Raw genomic sequence first — 19,125 nt, 5'->3', positions numbered from 1 at the left:
AGCACAGTAGCACCATCCTACCACTAGGGGGAGTAGCGCTGGGAGCACTTGGGAACTTGTACTGGGCTCCACCCTTGGTTCCGCCCATGACTCCTCCCCCTAGTGCAGCTGTATAAATACCCGTGTCCAGAGTCAGCCTGGGTCACTACGAGTTCATCGGCAGGTAACAGGCTGGCTCTGAAGTAAGTCGATTAAAGCCTAGATTCACATCGGAAACACGTGTCTGGTGAATTGATGGTTCCATCAGTGGTGGAAGCAGGGATGATAGTGACATTTAAGTGGCATCTTGACAAATACATGAATAGGATGGGAATAGAGGGATACGGACCCAGGAAGTGTAGAAGATTTTAGTTCAGACGGGCAGCATGGTCGGCACAGGCTGGGAGGGCTGAAGGGCCTGCTCCTGTGCTGTAGTTTTCTTTGTTCTTCTTTGTACTAACCGGCACTGGCCTGGGGTCTCTGTGAAGAAGGGACTGAAGTCTGTGACAGAGGTGGCATACTCATTTAGGTTGGTCGCTGAGTTATTAAATATGGACCAGTCCACTGACTCCAAGCAGTCAAGTAGGGGCTCTTCTGTTTCCTCGGACCAGCACTGCAGGACCTTCTTAACTGGATTCCCCCGCTCACGTTGCTGCTGGTATGCGGGAGAAGGAGCACTGTCTCATGGTCTGATTTTCATAAGTGTGGTCGGCAAATGAATCGGTAGGCTCCCTTGATTTTTGTGTAGCAGTGGTCGAGAGTTTTGGCGTCCCTGGTGGGACAGGAAATGTGTTGGTGAAATTTTGGCAGTATGCTCTTCCAGTTGGCCTGGTTGAAGTCCCTGGCCACGATGAACAAGGTCTCTGAGTGTTCTGTTTCATTGTGTTATTTGTAGCAGAGTACAAATCGTCAAGCGCCTTCTTCACTCCCCCCACTGGGTTGGGATGTAGATCATGATAATGAACTGACTTGGAAGATAGTACTGGCAGCGCTTCACAGTCAGGACTGGGGAGCAGTATGTCACTTTGAGCCTCAACAGTCAATATTTTTGCCAACAGATTATGAATTATTTTACCTGTACGTGTGCCTGGGCGGCACGGTGGCACAGTGGTTAGCACTGCTGCTTCACAGCTCCAGGATCCCAGGTTCAATTCTGGCCTCGGGTGACTGTCTGTGTGGAGTTTGCACTTTCTTCCCGTGTCTGCGTGGTTTTCCTCATGGTGTTCCAGTTTCCTCCCACAGTCCAAAGATGTGCAGGTTAGGTGGATTGGTCATGCTAAATTGCCCCTTTGTTTCCAAAAGGTTACGTGGGGTTACTGGGTTACGGTGATAGGGTGGAGGCATAGGGTGCTTTTTCCAAGGGCCGGTGCCGACCTGATGGACCGAATGGCCTCCTTCTGCACTGTAAATTCTATGACTAAGCCTGTTGGCTATAGCCTGTGCAAATATATAATTTCAGCCATAGGAAGGTTCATTTGTACACTCCCTGGTGTAAAGAATGTGCATGTGCAGATTATGTGCTGTCTCTAACGTACATGTGTTAGTTAATATGTACAATGTTTATTGTTATTGTTACACAGATTATTCACTGTACTTAATGTTCTCATCTGTAGAATTGTTAAAGCACAGGAGGAGACCATCTAGGTTATTCGTTGTGTTTGTTTGTATCCTTTGCACCAGTAAAAACTGGGAAATAAGAATATTGGTCTGAACTGTTCTTGCCTTCAGTGGATTACTAACTCCAAAACCTCGGATTTGGCTCCTCCCTCTGCAACTGGATCCTCAACTTCCTGACCCATAGACCACAATTAGTCCCCGTGACCCCTTAACCTAACCTGTAGACCCCTGGACACGAAGGGGCAATTCATCATGGCAAATCCACCTATCGTCTTTATTTTGTATAGTGTGTGTGTACATGCAGTTTATACACAGGTGAATTGGCTGTGCTAAATTGCCCCTTTGTGTCGGGTAATTTGGACATTCTGAATTCTCCCTCCGTGTACTCGAACAGTTGCCAAAATGTGGCGACTTGGGGCTTTTCAGGGTAACTTCATTGCAGTGTTAATGTAAGCCTACTTGTGACAATAAAGATTATTAAAAGAAATGTAAAAAAATTAAAAGATAAATAAAGTCTGGAAACACGCAGTAACAGATTCAAAAATAGCTTCTTCCCCGCTGTTATCAGACTCCTGAATAACCCTCTTATGAATTGAACTGAACATTGTTTAGGGGCTGTTTAGCACAGGGCTAAATCGCTGGCTTTGAAAGCAGACCAAGCGGGCCAGCAGCATGGTTCGATTCCCGTAATAACCTCCCCGAACAGGCGCCGGAATGTGGCGACTAGGGGCTTTTCACAGTAACTTAATTTGAAGCCTACTCGTGACAATAAGTGATTTTCACTTTTTCCCTTTCACACTCCACGCATCTTCTCCACTGAGAACTGCACTCTGTATGCTTCACCCGATAAGTGTGCCCATGTATTACATTGTATATCTATTGTATGTCCTATGTTTTTTCATGTATGCAACGATCTGTCTGGACTATAGGCACAACAACTTTTCTCTGTACCTCGGTACACATAACAATAAACCCAAATATATACCTGGACATTCAAAGAATCATAGAATCCCTAAAGTGCAGAAGGAGGCCATTCTGTGCATCTAGTCTGCACCGACACCTTGAAAGAGCACTCTTCCCATGCCCACTCACCCATCAATCCCGCCCTATCCCCATAACCTAACCTGTAGACCCCTGGACATATCATGGCAAATCCACCTATTGTCTTTATTTTGTATAGTGTGTGTTTACATGCAGTTTATACACAGATAGGTTAGGTGGATTGCCTCTGCTAAATTGTCCCTTTGTGTCCAAAGGGTGGGGTGTGGTCATAGGTAGGGTGCTCTTTCAGAGGGTCGATTAAGACTCGATGGGCACTGTAGTGATTCTATATTCACCTGAGGAAGGAGCAGTGTTCCGAAAGCTAGTGTTTGAAACAAACATGTTGGACTTTAACCTGGTGTTGTTAAACTTCTTACTGTGATTCTATGTAAAATTGGATGTAGTGAAGAAAGTGCCACATTTTGATTATTATATTCGATACAATTTTACAATCTCAATCCGGCTCTCAGCTCAGAAACAAAATCCCTGGAGGGTTCAAATGGCACTGTCAGGCCCATAGACCTGACGCTCATGCAGCCCGCAATGGGATTGGCTGGAGCCAGGGGGCGGGGCGCGAATTAGCGCGCGACGCAGTTGCCATGGTTTCACAATCGAGCCGCCGCAGTTCCCATGGTTGCTTAACCCGCCCGGCGCATGCGCCGCCTCGAACGTTTATCTCGGAAACGTCAAGATGGCGGCTGCCTGGTAACCAGGGACCCGCGAAGGCGCCGTAGTAACGCCGGCACCCGGCTCGCAGCATGAAGCCCAGCAAGGTAAAATAAACAACCCACGCCACGGCGACAGTCCGGAAATAAAGTCTAGGCAGCGCGGCTGCCACTTCTCACTCGGTGAGATTTAGGAATGTCACCGACTGGAATCCTAATCTCACCCTCAGCAGCCGCTGGTGCGTCGGTTCTCTCTCAATCCCACACGACCCGTCCTCCATCTCCTGAATTTAGCGTTGAGGGTGAGAAGTCCCCTTGGGATGGAACATTCACTGCACTAATATATCCTCCTACCTTCTGTCCGTCCCCATTTGGAAAGGTGCCGGGATTAGTAGGGCTCTCCCCTTTTCCAGCATGGGAATAAATACCCCTCCCAGATAGGGAGGTCAGAAGGAATCGTGGAGCTCCAGGGAAAGAAGGGGCTCCAGAGGTCTTTGGCGTAGCAGGCAGGGGAAAACAACGATAACAGGTCAACCTATCTAGAGCTCCCTGGATGTCAACAGAAACAGTAAGTTGAGGGAGAAAAGAAAAATGGAAAAAAAAAGAAAATCGCTTATTGTCACGAGTAGGCTTCAATGAAGTTACTGTGAAAAGACCCTAGTCGCCACATTCCTGCACCTGTCCGGGGAGGCTGGTACGGGAATCGAACTGTGCTGCTGGCCTGCTTTAAAAGCCAGCGATTTAGCCCAGTGAGCTAAGCCAGCTCACTGGGCTGCAGATCACAGATTTCAGGTGGATAATACAATTGAGAATCAGGCATAATATTGAAGGGTCAGAGGTGGATCGAAAACGCAAATTTGAGAAGCAAGGGATGAGAAGGGACTTGCATCTAACATAATAGGAAATACAAAAGTCCTCTTTTAGGTATATCAATTGTATGTGGTAAAAGGGCGGCATGGTAGTGCAGTAGTTAGCACTGCTGCCTATGAAGCTGAGGACCCTGGTTCGATCCTGGCCACGGGTCACAGTCAGTGTGCAGTTTACACATTCTCCCCGTGTCTGCGTGGGTTTCACCCTGACAACCCAAAGATGTGCAGGTTTGGTGGATTGGCCACGCTAAATTGCCGCTTAATTGGAAAAAAAATAATTGAGTACTCTACATTTATAATTTAAAAAGTTGTAAAAGGTTGATGACTGAGAAGGGATTTTTGAATGCAAGATTTTGGGCATGGAAGTCCTTCTCTATAAAAGTTAGTGAACCAGATAGGATTTTACGACAATCGACAATGGTTTCATGGTCATCATTAGACTTTTAATTCCAGATTTTTATTAATTTAAAATTTTGCCACCTCTCATGGTGCGATTCCAATCTGGGTTTCCAGATCTCTGGATTAATAATCCATCGACAATACCTGCCCAGAATATCTCATGGTTGCGATTGTGGGGGGGGTTGGGGGGAGAGGCGGTGTGGAGAGGCGGTGTGGAGAGGCGGTGTGGAGAGATGTCAAGGTGTGGAGAGATGTCAAGGTGCAGGGAGTGGAGAGATGTCAAGGTGCGGGAAGATGTCAAGGTGCGGGAAGATGTCAAGGTGCGGGGAGATGTCAAGGTGTGGAGAGATGTCAAGGTGCAGGGAGTGGAGAGATGTCAAGGTGCGGGAAGATGTCAAGGTGCGGGAAGATGTCAAGGTGCGGGGAGATGTCAAGGTGCGGAGAGATATCAAGGTGCGGGAAGATGTCAAGGTGCGGGGAGACGTAAAGGTGTGGGGAGATGTCAAGGTGTGTGAAGGAGGAAAATGTCAAGATGCGGGGAGTGGGGAGATGTCGAGGTGCGGGGAGATGTCGAGGTGCAGGGAGTGGGGAGATGTCGAGGTGCGGGGAGTAACGGCCGATGTCGAGTTGCGGGGAGTAAGGGCAGCATGGCGAGGTGCGGGGAGTAAGGGCAGCATGGTAGCACTGCTGCCTATGGCGCTGAGGACCTGGGTTTGATCCCGGCCCCTGGTTACTGTCTGTGTGGAGTTTGCATATTCTCCCCATGTCTGTGTCGGTCTCACCCTCACACCCTAAAGATGTGCAGGTTAGGTGGGTTGGCCACACTAAATTGCCCCTTAATTGGAAAAAAATTGGGTCCTCTAAATTTATCAAAAAAAAGAGTGGGGTGATGTCAAAATGTGGAGAAGGGAGGACGTGAAGATACGGGGAGTGGTGTGATCTCAAGGTGTGGCACGGGGAATCATTGGACTACCAAGAACTTCTAAATGGAAAAATGCACAGTAAGATTAGAAAAAAATTGATGAAGTAAGAAGCATCAGGATCATAACTCGTGGATCGAGCACAATATCAAGAAAGCAATAGTAATGATTTACCACCAAGCTTGATTATTGTGTATCGTTCCAGGTTTGTTCTGACCTCCTATATTATATTATTTGAATACTCTATGACCTACCAATGTGGGATGAAATGCTCCATAGAGAGTTGGGCTGATTTAGTTTAATATATTTCGTAATAGGCCTGGATTTACAAAACATGTTAAACTGTCCGAACGGAGCTGGGGAGGGATTGCCACGAAATTTTCATAAAAATTTGGCGTTACTTTCGCATCCTTTTTTGTTTGCCTAATGAGCTAGCATCATCAATGTTTCAGGTTGTCTTAACAGACATGGTGAGCATTGATATGCCTGCTGGCCTTTTCTTGCCATCTTCTGATGTGTTCATCACATTGGAAATGGGATTATATTTAGTATAGGGAGTACAGAATATGCTTGTTCAGAGCAGTACTACTTTGATATGATGTGAGATATGTCGCTTAGAATAGTTTTTAAAAATTGGAACTTAGTTCAAGAACTGCAGATAGATACAGAGATGCAAGATTTGAAAATACAAGCCATTTAAAAAAGGAGAAAAAATATTGCCATTAAAGGAATTTATAGTGTCCACCTAGTCACATAAGGAGCTATTGTAGAGAGAAATGATTTGTGACAGACAACTCAACTCTTAAGTACATTGTTGTATTAAACATTAACCAATTAGTTATTGTTTAGCACACAAGGAGGTGCAGGCATACTGTTCTATATCTGTTTTGGTGGTTTAGCCTATTGAAGCATTTGTTGATAAATTTTCCTTGGCAATAAAGGAAAATGAGACATATTATCTATCGTTTGGGAATCCTGTGGAGTGCCATTCGTTCTCCATTGTGACAGAATATTTAAGTGGCAAAAGGCAATCTCTGCACTGCATGTTTAGAACATAAGAACTAGGAGCAGGAGTAGGCCATCTGGCCCCTCGAGCCTGCTCCGCCATTCAATGAGATCACGGCTGATCTTTTGTGGACTCAGCTCCACTTTCCAGCCCGAACACCAGAACCCTTAATCCCTTTATTCTTCAAAAAACTATCCATCTTTATCTTAAAAACATTTAATGAAGGAGCCTCAACTGCTTCACTGGACAAGGAATTCCATAGATTCACCACCCTTTGGGTGAAGAAGTTCCTCCTAAACTCAGTCCTAAATCTACTTCCCCTTATTTTGAGGCTATGTCCCCTAGTTCTGCTTTCACCCGCCAGTGGAAACAACCTGCCCGCATCTATCCTATCTATTCCCTTCATAATTTTGAATGTTTCTATAAGATCCCCCCTCATCCTTCTAAATTCCAACGAGTACAGTCCCAGTCTACTCAATCTCTCCTCATAATCCAACCCCTTCAGCTCTGGGATTAACCTAGTGAATCTCCTCTGCACACCCTCCAGTGCCAGTATGTCCTTTCTGAAGTAAGGAGACCAAAACGGAACACAATACTCCAGGTGTGGCCTCACTAACACCTTATACAATTGCAACAAAACCTCCCTAGTCTTAAACTCCATCCCTCTAGCAATGAAGGACAAAATTCCATTTGCCTTCTTAACCACCTGTAAACCAATTTTCTGTGACTCATGCACTAGCACACCCAGGTGTCTCTGAACAGCGGCATGCTTTAATATTTTTTCGTTTAAATAATAATCCCGTTTGCTGTTATTCCTACCAAAATGGATAACCTCACATTTGTCAACATTGTATTCCATCTGCCAGACCCTAGCCCATTCACTTAACCCAGGGGTGGGCAAACTACGGCCCACGGGCCGCATGCGGCCCGCCAAAGGTCTTTATGCGGCCCACCAAGATCAAGTCATAAAATTTTTTTTTTAAAAATAAAAAAAAAATTTTTTTTTAAAAAAAGGTTAATGTGGGGGGGGGGGGGGGGGGGGGGGGCTGTTGGGTTACTGGTATAGGGTGGATACGTTGACTTGAATAGGGTGATCATTGCTCGGCACAACATCGAGGGCCGAAGGGCCTGTTCTGTGCTGTACTGTTCTATGTTCTATATGAGGCGCCCAGAATCATAACCGGGTGAAGTGCCTTTTTTGAAAAGTAGCGAAAAAGAGGGCTAAAGGCAGGATGCCGCCGAGGGAAGCGCTGAGGTATATGCCGCACGCTAATTGGTTACAACCGGGACTATTAATTAATATGCTATGCGGCCCTTTAAAATTGTGAATTTCTGAATGTGGCCCTTGCACGGAAAAGTTTGCCCACCCCTGACTTAACCTATCCAAATCCCTCTGCAGACTTCCAGTATCCTCTGCACTTTTCACTTTACCACTCATCTTAGTGTCATCTGCAAACTTGGACACATTGCCCTTGGTCCCCAACTCCAAATCATCTAAGTAAATTGTGAACAATTGTGGGCCCAACACGGATCCCTGAGGGACACCACTGGCTACTGATTGCCGACCAGAGAAACACCCATTAATCCCCACTCTTTGCTTTCTTTTAATTAACCAATTCTCTATCCATGCTACTACTTTACCCTTAATGCCATGCATCTTTATCTTATGCACCTTGTCAAAGGCTTTCTGGAAATCCAGATATACCACATCCATTGGCTCCCCGTTATCTACCGCACTGGTAATGTCCTCAAAAAATTCCACTAAATTAGTTAGGCACGACCTGCCCTTTATGAACCCATGCTGCGTCTGCCCAATGGGACAATTTCTATCCAGATGCCTCGCTATTTCTTCCTTGATGATAGATTCCAGCATCTTCCCTACTACCGAAGTTAAGCTCACTGGCCTATAATTTACTGCTCTCTGCCTACCTCCTTTTTTAAACAGTGGTGTCACGTTTGCTAATTTCCAATCCACCGGGACCACCACAGAGTCTAGTGAATTTTGGTAAATCATCATTAGTGCATCTGCAATTTCCCTAGCCATCTCTTTTAGCACTCTGGGATGCATTCCATCAGGGCCAGGAGACTTGTCTACCTTTAGCCCCATTAGCTTGCCCATCACTACCTCCTTAGTGATAACAATGCTCTCAAGGTCCTCACCTGTCATAGCCTTATTTCTATCAGTCGCTGGCATGTTATTTGTAAAAGTAAATTGCAAAAGTAAAAATGTGTCTGAAGGTGAGCAGTCAGGAAGGGCATGGTAAAGCAGAGTGCAAAATAAATAATATGGCAGAAACCGAGCTCGTTGGAAGGAAGAAAAATCAGTTACCCTTGGGGCAATGCCATTCATCTGTGCTGGTTGTAGAAGTGACTGCCTCTTATGAGCAGACAATTTTCAGTCCTGAAGTCACATATACCCTAGGCACAGTCCATCATTTCCTGAGACAGATGGATGCAATAATACATACATGAATCGCATATATATAGTGGCTGTAATGTAGCAAAATGTCCCAAAGCACTGACGTCAAGAAGCATATATCAGCAGAATTGACCAAAAGCATGATCAAAGAGGTTGTTTTTAAGGAGAGGAGGGAGGTGGCCAGCCAGAGATGTTTGGTGGAGAATTCCAGATGTGGGGTCTAGGCAGTTGAAGACAATGGCTACCAATATTGGAGCACAGGGGAGAGATGGACAAGAGACAACTATGAGTCAAAATACAGGAGGGAGATAGAGAACCTAGTGGAGTGGTGTAACGACAACAATTAGCACAGTGGGCTATACAGTTGGCTTGTAATGCAGAACAAGGCAGCAGCGTGGGTTCAATTCCCGTACCGGCCTCCCCAAACAGGCGCCGGAATGTGGTGACTAGGGGCTTTTCACAGTAACTTAATTGAAGCCTACTCGTGACAGTAAGCTATTTAAAAAAAATATATATATTTTTATTCTCCAGTTTCACATTTTCTTCAGAATTTACACCAACAAACAGTAAACGGTAACAAATACAATGTCAATCCCCTTATTAACAACAACGATCCCATCCTCCCACCACCCCCAAACAACGGCCCACCTGACAATATAAACATCAAATAAAACAAAACCTCCCAAGGTGGAAAAAAGAGAAAGGAATCAGGAATCGCCTATGGCCACCATTGACATATATAGTCCCCCCCCCCCCCCCCCCCCAAACCCCCCTCCCTAGTATTCAACAGCATCCAATCCCTGAAAGAGTACTGTGAATGACACCCATGAATTGTAGACCCCAGACTCCTCCCCTCCACTTCCTCTTGTAAACTCCTTCCCCCAACTTTGGTTCCTTCCCCCAACTTTTCGTCCCAGCGAGACTCACCAAAACCTGTTCTACCAGGCTCCGATGGCTGCAGACCCTCCCCCCACCTCACTCCCGTTCACTGGCTGGCTTAAACCAGCCAGCATGGAGGCCCACGCCCGGTTCTCCTTGCCCGGTCCCTGGAAAACCAAGAAATCCCCTTTAGCACACCCAAGCCCCAAAGAACCATCATTGCAAATGAAAGTCCCAACTCTTCCCTTGTCCAACTATACAGCGTCGACTCATTTAGTACATACACCAACACGCAGTGAAAAAATAAAGTTATATGAGGCTCCATCGGTACACAATCCGCTCTCAGTCTTATTTCTCAACTCTGCCACAGTCCTTCTGCCTTCGCAAACTCCTCTGCCGCTTCCGCCGTCCCAAAATAAAAGTCCTTGGATTTGTGGGTGACCCTCAACTTAGCTGGATCTACTATGCCGCACTGCACCTTGCTGATGTACAGTGCCTTCTTCACCCGGCTGAAGGCAGCCCGCTTCCTCGCCAGCTACACTGTAAACTCCTGGTATATGTGTCTACCAGCTCCAGCCCACTGCACCACCTGCTTCTGTTTTGCCCAGCACAGGACTTTCTCCTTCACGCTATACCGATGGAAACACACAGTTACTACTCTTGGCGGCTCACTCGCCTTTGGTACAGGCCTCCACGACTGATGAGCCTGATCCAGTTCACATCGAGAGGGATTGTCCCCCTCCCCCAATAGCTTCGCCAAAGTCGTGGCAAAATACTCCGTCGGCCTCGGGCCTTCCATCTCTTCGGGTAGTCCCACAATCCTCAGATTCTGCCACCTGGATCTGTTTTCCAGGTCTTCCATTTTGGCTCGCAGACCCTTGTTGGTCTCTATCACCTTCCGCTACTCCTTCCCTATCGAGGTGAGTTGATCACTTGTGGTGTGATAATGCCTTTTCCACTTCCTTCAGTTTCTAACCTTGCTCCCGCACCTCCGCCGCTGCGCTTGATACCACTGCCCTCACCGGGGCAATCGCCTCCTCCACCAGCACTTTCAATACCGCCCCCCCGTCTCCTTCTTCATTGCTTCCATGTGCTTTGTGAACTGTTTTTCATGTTCCACAGCCATCATTGTAGTCATTTCTTCTGCTGTGAGCAACGCGGCCTCCCCTGGTGCTCCAGCCTCCGCTTTCCTTACAGTTTCTGCGCGGACTTTTCCACTCACCGACGGACTTTCATTAACCTTTTTCATGACCCTTTTTTCCCCACACTTGGACGTTTCTCCTCCATGTGCCTTCTTGCAGCTTTTTCAGCCTCCGTTGCCCCCGGGACCGGGCGTTAAAACTCCAAAATTTCTATTCCCGAGCGGAAGCCCTCCAGTGTGTGGCTGCTTCCCGCCTGCCGTCACCGGAAGTCCCCAACAATAAGCGATTATTATTATCAATGTCAGCAAAACTAAATAGCTGTTCATTGACTTCAGAAACAAAGTACTGTACACACCCTGTCTGCAACAATGGTGCCGAGGTGGAGATGGTTGATAGCTTCAAATTACTAGGTGTGCACATCACCAACAATCTGTCCTGGTCCACCTATGTCGACATTGCGACCAAGAAAGCACAACAGCGCATATACGTCCTTAGGAAACTAAGGAAATTCAGCATGTCCACATTGACTCTTACTAACTTTTACATGTGCACCATGGAAAGCATCCTATCTGGCTGCATAACAGCCTGGTATGGCAACTGCTCGGCCCAAGACTGGAAGAAACTACAGAGAGTCGTGAACACTGCCCAGTCCATCACACGAACCCGCCTCCCATCCATTGACTCTGTCTACACCTCCTGCTGCCTTGGGAAAACGGGCATCATAGCCAAAGATCCCTCCCACCCGATTTACTCACTCTTCCAACTTCTTCCACCGGGCAGTTTGTGATGGAGAAGAAATTTTGAGAACACGCGAGAGATTCAAAAGCAACTTCTTCCCTGCTGTTGCCAGACTCCTAAATGATCCTCTTACGGACACATCTTCTCTCCTGAGTAGTACTACACCCAATGCCTGTGTTTATATATTTACAATGTGTATTTTATGTTTGCCCTATTATGTATTTTTCTTTTCATGTAAGGAATGATCTGTCTGCACGAAGAACAATACTTTTCACTGTACCTCAGTATAGGGGACAATAAATAAATCCAATCCAAGATCAGGGTGAGAGTAATGTAGATTTTGGGGAGATTTGTAGTATTGAAGGAGAGCTAGGATGGGATATGACTTGGAAAAGATTTTTTAAAAAATGAAATGAAAATTTCCTATTGTCACAAGTAGGCTTCAAATGAAGTTACTGTGAAAAGCCCCGAGGCGCCACATTCCGGTGCCTGTTTGGGGAGGCTGGTACGGGAATTGAACCGTGCTGCTGGCCTGCCTTGCTCTGTTTTAAAAGCCAGCTCTTTAGCCCTGTGCTAAACCAGCCCCAGATTTAAACAGAAGGATGAAAGTTGAGACATTGGGAACTCGCAACATAAGTCAGCAAGTATAAGGGTGTGGGATGAATGAAGTTGGTGCAGGATAGAATATAAACAGCAGAATTTTGAATGAGTCAATATTTGCGGAGGTGGAGAATGGGAAATAGTTGAGGTTTGGAATAGTTGAGTCTGGAAGTGATTTTGGGATGGATGAACATATTACTGCAGATGGATTGAGGTAAGGATGGAGGCAAATGAGTTGTCACAGTTGGAAGAAGCTGATCTTTGTGATGGAGAAGAAATAATGCCCGAAACTCTGCTTCCGAATCAAATGGGTTGCGTAGGTTGGAAACAATTTGGTTTTGCCTGAGACTGTGACAGGGGAGCACTGTGGGATCAATGGCAAGGATATAAAGGGAGGTATCAAAACAAGCAGTACAGAGGTAGAGACGGGAGTTGGCAATGATGTGTGGGAGCTGATCGCTTGTCTGCAGTAATAGTGTGGAGACAAGAAGAGAAGTTTGCTGGAGATCTTTTCGCTACAGTTAGATATGCGGAATGTAGCAAATGCAGCTCGACTCAAGTGTTGAGGGAAATGCAAGTGCTGGAGTAGAATGGTTTGGCCGTCAGCGCCAAGCTGGCGAGAGACTAAAGTGGGGTTGTACATAACAGTTACAAATGTTGATTGCAACTTTGCTTTGGACTCTTTTGGTGCAGTAGCAGGTGAGTAAATCTGATTGGTGGGATTCAAACAGAGTTTTACAAATGATGGGCAAAGATTTAGGAGGTGACAGCATATCCAAAGACTGTGGGTCAGAAAGATAGGTTGGTGATGGAATGGCTGTTTGCAGGGATGGAAGGAAGTGATAACGGTGGTTTTCGTGAAAAATGTAATCATGATTGGTAAAACTAATAACCGTATGATTTTAACATAACTTTGTTTATTGATAAAATTTACATTTTAAATAATTAGTCATAGTATGGTTGGGGAATTGACACTGTTCTCTGTAGCCAGGATTGATTTGGATTTGATTTATTGTCACGTGTACCGAATTACAGTGAAATGTGTTGTTCTGCGTAGGGGAGGAGGTGGCATAGTGGTACTGTTGCTGGACAGGTGATCCAGAGACCCAGTAATGCTGTGGGAACCAGGTTTGAATCCTGCCATGGCAGATGGTGAAATTTGAATTCAATAAAAATCTGGAATTAAAAGTCTAATGATGGTGTGGCAGACAGTGTCGAGAATTGTCAGAGGATACAGCAGGATATAGATAGGTTGGAGACTTGGGCAGAGAAATGGCAAATGGAGTTTAATCCAGACAAATGTGATGTAATGCATTTTGGTAGGTCGAACATAAGAGGGGAAATATACCATAAATGGCAAAACTCTTAGGAATGTAGAAAGTCAGAGAGATCTGGGCGTGCATGTCCACAGATCTTTGAAAGTGGCAACACAAGTGGACAAGGTAGTTAAGAAAGCATACGAATGCTTGCCCTCATTGGCATTGAGTATAAACACTGGCAAGTCATGCTACAGTTGTATAGAACCTTGGTCATAGATCATAGAATTTACAGTGCAGAAGGAGGCCATTGGGCCCATCGAGTCTGCACCGGCCCTTACAAAGAGCACTCTACTCAAGCCCATGTTTCTACCCGATCCCCGTAACCCCCACTTAACCTTTTTGGACACTAAGGGCAATTTAGCTTGGCCAATCCACCTAACCTGCACATCTTTGGACTGTGGGAGGAAAGCGGAGCACCTGGAGGAAAGCCACGCAGATATGGGGAGAACGTGCAGACTCCACACAGACAGTGACCCAAGCCGGGAATTGAACCTGGGACCCTGGAGCTGTGAAGCAACTGTGCTAACCACTATGCTACCGTGCTGCCCACTGAGGGTATGGCCGCACTTGGACCATTGCACACAATTCTGGTCACCACACTACCAGAAGAATGTGGAAGCTTTGGAGAGGGTGCAGAGGAGGTTTATCAGGAAGTTGCCTGGTCTGGAGGGTGTTAGCTACGCGGAGCGGCTGAATAGTCTCTGATGTTTTCATTACAAAAACGGAGGTTGAGGGGTGACAGAGATTATGAGGGGCATGGAAAGAATGGATGGCACGCACTCTTTCCCACGGTGGAGGGGTCACTCACGAGGGGGCATCGGTGTAAGGTCCATGCGGCAAAGTTTAGTGGAGATGTGCGAGGCAGGTATTTTACGCAGAGCGTGGTGAGTGCGTGGATCACGTTGCCGGGGAGATTGTGGAAGCAAATACGTCAACGGCATTCAAAAGGCACCTTGACAAATACATGGATAGGATGGGTATAGAGAGATACGGCACAAGGAAGTACTGAGGGTTTTGGCAAAGGTTGGTATCAAGACTGGTACAGGCTTGGAGGACTGAAGGGCCTATTCCTATGCTGTATTGTTCTTCGATGACGATGAAACCATTGTCGATTGTCGTAAAAACCCATCTGGTTCACTGATGTCCTTTAGGGAAGGAAGTCTGCCGTCCTTGCCTGGTCTGGCTTACATTTGACTCCAGACCCACAGCAATGTGGTTGACTCTTAAAATATTACTCAGTTTGAGGGTAATTGGGGATGGGCAACAAATGCCGGCCTTGTCTGCGACGCCCACATCCTATGAAAGAATAATGAAAGAAAAACTATCCAGGCAGATTGTTCCATACATGAAAAAACCTCAGACATGCATAAATACACAAGACACTGGCATCGGGTGAAGCATATGGAATGTAGTACAACTCAGCAGAGAAGATGTGTGAAGAGATGAGTTCAGTCCACAAGAGGGTCATTCAGGAGTCTGGTAACAGCAGGGAAGAAGCTGTTTTTGAATCTGTTAGTGCGGTCAGACTTTTGTATCTCCTGCCAGTTGGAAGAGAAAATAACCTGGGTGGGAGGAGTCTTTGATTATACTGCCGCTTTCCCAAGGCAGCGGGAGGTGCAAAGAAAGTCAATGGATGGGAGGCGGTTTCACGTGCTGGACTGGGCTGTGATCACGACTCTGTAGTTTCTTAAGGTCTTGGGCCGAGCAGTTGCCATACCAGATAGGATGTTTTCTATGGTGCATCTGTAAAAATTGGTAAGATCAATGTGGATAGGCTTAATTTCCGTAGATTCCTGAAGAAGTATAGGCACTGTTTGCTTTCTTGATCGTAGTGTCAACGTGGGTGGACCAGGACAGATTGTTGGTGATGTGCACACCTCAGAATTTGAAGCTATCAACAAAACCATCTCCACCTTGGCACCATTGATGCAGACAGGGGTGTGTACGTTACTTCGCTTCCTGAAGTCAATGACCAGCTCCTTGATTTGCTGGTGTTGAGGGAGAGATTGTTGTTGTTACACCACCCTACTAGGTTCTCTGACTCCCTCCTGTACTGGTTCTTCTTTGGTGGTCTTCTTGAGTTTGCTGTGATTATGGTGTTGAAGGCAGAGCTGTAGTAAATGAATAGGAGTTGGATGTAGGAGTCCTTGTTGTCGCGATGCTCAAGGAATGAGTGTAGGGCCAGGGAAATGGCATCTGCTGTGGACCGGTTGTGGCGGTATTCGAATTGTAGTTGATGAAGGCATTCTGGGAGTATGGAGTTGATGTGTCTCATGACCAACCTCTCGAAGCACTTCATAATGATTGATGTCAAGACCAGATGGTAGTCTTTGAGGCATGTTGCCTGGTTCTTCTTTGGTGGTCTTGAAGCAGGTGGGAACCTCGGAACGGAGTAGGGAGAAGTTGAAGGTGACCGTGACACACACCCGCCAGTTGGTCCGTGCAGGATCTGAGTACATGACCAGGGACTCCATTAGAACAAAGAACAAAGAAAAGTACAGCACAGGAACAGGCCCTTCGGCCCTCCAAGCCTGCGCCGACCATGCTGTCCGTCTAATGTAAAATTTTCTACACTTCCGGGGACCGTATCCCTCTATTCCAATCCTTTTCATGTATTTGTCAAGGTGCCCCTTAAATGTCGCTATCGTCCTTGCCTCCACCACCTCCTCTGGGAGCAAGTTCCAGGCACCCACTACTCTCTGTGTAAAAAAAAACCTTGCCTCGTACATCTCCCCTCAACCTTGCCCCTCGCACTTTAAACCTATACCCCCTAGTAATTGACCCCTTTACCCTGGGAAAAGGTCTCTGACCGTCCACTCTGTCTATGCCCCTCATAATATTGTAGACCTCTATCAGGTCGCCCCTCAACCTCCGTCGTTCCAGTGAGAACAAACTGGGTTTATTCAACCTCTCCTCATATCTAATGCTCTCCATACCAGGCAACATCCTGGTAACTCTCTTCTGCACCCTCTCTAAAGCTGCACATTCTTCTGGTAGTAGTGTGACCAGAATTGAACACTATACTCCAAGTGTGGCCTAACTAAGGTTCTATATAGCTGCAACATGACTTGCCAATTTTTATACTCAATGCCCCGGCCAATGAAGCAAGCATGCTGTATGCCTTCTTGACTACCTTCTCCACCTGTGTTGCCCCTTTCACTGACCTGTGGGCCTGTACACCAAGATCTCTCTGACTATCAATACTCTTGAGGGCTGTATATTCCCTACCTGTATTAGACCTTCGAAAATGTATTACCTCACATTTGTCCGGATTAAACTCCATCTGCCATCTCTCCGCCCAAATCTCCAAACAATCTAAATCCTGCTGTATCCTCTGACAGCCCTTATCACTATCTGCAATTCCACCAACCTTTGTGTTGTCCGCAGACTTACTAATCATACCCAATATATTTTCCTCCAAATCATTCATATATACTACGAACAGCAAAGGTCCCAGCACTGATCCCTGCGGAACACCACTAGTCACAGCTGTCCAATCAGCAAAGCACCCTTTTATTGGTACTCTCTGCCTTCTATGACTGAGCCAGTTCTGTACCCATCTTGCCAGCTCACCTCTGATCCCGTGTGACTTCTCCTTTTGTACCAGTCTGCCATGAGGGACCTTATCAAAGACCTTACTGAAGTCCATATAGACAACATCCACTGCCCTGCATGCATCAACCATCTTTGTGACCTTCTTGAAAAACTCTATCAAGTTAGTGAGACACGACCAATTGCTTTCCGAGGGTTCACTTTCAAGAAGGCGGATCTGACTTCGGAGGCTGTGACGGTATGTATGGGTGTGTCGGAGTCCTGCAAGGAAGTGTGCTCAGTCTTCTACTGTACTTCCTATACGTACACAACTGTGTGGCAAGATTCAACTCCAATTCAATCTATAAGTTTGCAGATGATACAACTATGGTGGGTTGTATCTCAAACAACGACGAATCAGACTCCAGAAGGGAGATAGATCACTTGGTTGCATGGTGTACTGAAAAACAATCTCTCTCTAAATGTTGGCAAGACCAAGGAACTGATCATTGATTTCAGGAAGCATATCACGATACACCACACCCGCGTGCGCTCCCCCTCCCCATTACCATTATTGTCCAAAAGCTGGCAGGATGGTAGGCTTGACACGGAGGCTTCTGAGGTCAGACGATGAGGTTGGCTGAAGCGCCGGTATCCAGGCGGAATCGGATTCGGGATCGGTTGACCCGTCAGGGTGGCACACCACTCGTCGTCCAGATCAATGCTGGATATCGGGAGAGACTCGACTTTTGTCTTCGGGGGCATCTTGTGTTTGGTAATGATGCCCACCGGAAATGGTGCTTTAGGGTCCTCGGTGTCAAGGTCCGGCATCAGGTCGGAATCGGACTAGGTGACTGTGGGTTGGATGGGGCGGACATGCCTGCGTAGCTGGGATGATCATTGACTTCAGGAAGTGTAGCACGACCCCCCCCCGCACCTTACATCAATGGCTTCGAAGTAGAGATGGTCGATAGCTTTAAGTTCCTGGGGGTCACCATCACAAAGGTCTGTCCTGGTCCACTCACGTTGATGCAACAGCCAAGAAAGCCCAACAACATCTCTACTTCCTACGGAAGCTAAAGAAATTTGACATGTCTGCATCGACTCTCACAAACTTCTACAGATGTGCCACAGTTACCAATCCGGCTGCATTACAGCCTGGTATGGCAACTGTTCGGCCCAAGATCACAACAAACTGCAGAGTGTGGTGAACTCAGCCCAACGCATCACACAAGCTTGCCGTCCTCTCATTGATTCTGTATACGTCTCCCGCTGCCTCAGAAAGGCAGACAGCATTGTCAGAGACCCCTTATACCCAGGCTTTGACCTCTTCTGGACCCTTCCATCAGGCAGAAGATACAGGCATAAGAATCTGCCCTAAGGCAATAAATACACACACAGTGTAAATTCCGTTGGGTCAACCAGCATGCTGGTCCCTGCCTGGGCCATCCTTTATATAAGATTATTATGAGCCTCAGCTGGGCTGTCCTCCGCCCACCAGCAGCTAAACCTCGAGTCCAACAGGGAGATCAATTTGGGTATCCCTGTGTGCCTTGTGAGGATTATTACAATGACTCACAACAAAAATATATACCAGTGAGGAAGAAGGATTCTAGGAAAGGCATAAATTAACCGTGGTAAACCAAGGAAGTGAAGGATAGCATTAAACTGAAAAGTGAAAAACATATAATGTGGCAAAGATTAGTCAGAGGATTGGGAAAGTTTTAAAAATCAACAAAAGATAACCAAAAAAAAGGAAGAAGCTAAACTGAGGATAAAGTAGCAAGTAATATAAAAATGGACCGCAAGAGTTTCTCTAAATACATGAAAAGAAACTGTGACTGTCTCTGCAATAAAAATATCCCTGATGGGCATGAAAGTACGAACTGGAAATTCTCTTTAACAACTGGCAGTATGCCTCCATAACTGTTTAATCAAAGGGATTTCAAGTCGGATTGTATTGATGTTCCCTTTGATATTCCAAAAGCAGCTTGGTTTCAA

The 19,125-nt window shown here is 46.4% G+C and overlaps 1 protein-coding gene across 5 annotated transcripts in view; it reads left to right on the top strand.

The window, feature by feature from the left end:
• The first annotated feature begins 3,277 nt into the window (after positions 1 to 3,277).
• Positions 3,278 to 19,125, top strand: part of dync2i1 (dynein 2 intermediate chain 1) — a 143,133-nt gene continuing 127,285 nt past the window's right edge. For 4 of the 5 annotated variants that reach the window (XM_038798357.1, XM_038798356.1, XM_038798355.1 and 1 more), the window contains exon 1: positions 3,278 to 3,410. In XM_038798357.1, the coding sequence (XP_038654285.1) occupies positions 3,396 to 3,410 (15 nt within the window). In that variant the 5' untranslated portion in view covers positions 3,278 to 3,395. Of the gene's footprint in view, positions 3,411 to 3,458; positions 3,871 to 19,125 lie in introns of those variants that run through there. The other variant, XM_038798354.1, reaches the window with a different exon arrangement.

This window comes from Scyliorhinus canicula, chromosome 5 (genome assembly GCF_902713615.1).
Source record: "Scyliorhinus canicula chromosome 5, sScyCan1.1, whole genome shotgun sequence".
NCBI lineage: Eukaryota > Metazoa > Chordata > Chondrichthyes > Carcharhiniformes > Scyliorhinidae > Scyliorhinus > Scyliorhinus canicula.
This window is presented reverse-complemented; position numbering and strand designations above follow the sequence as displayed.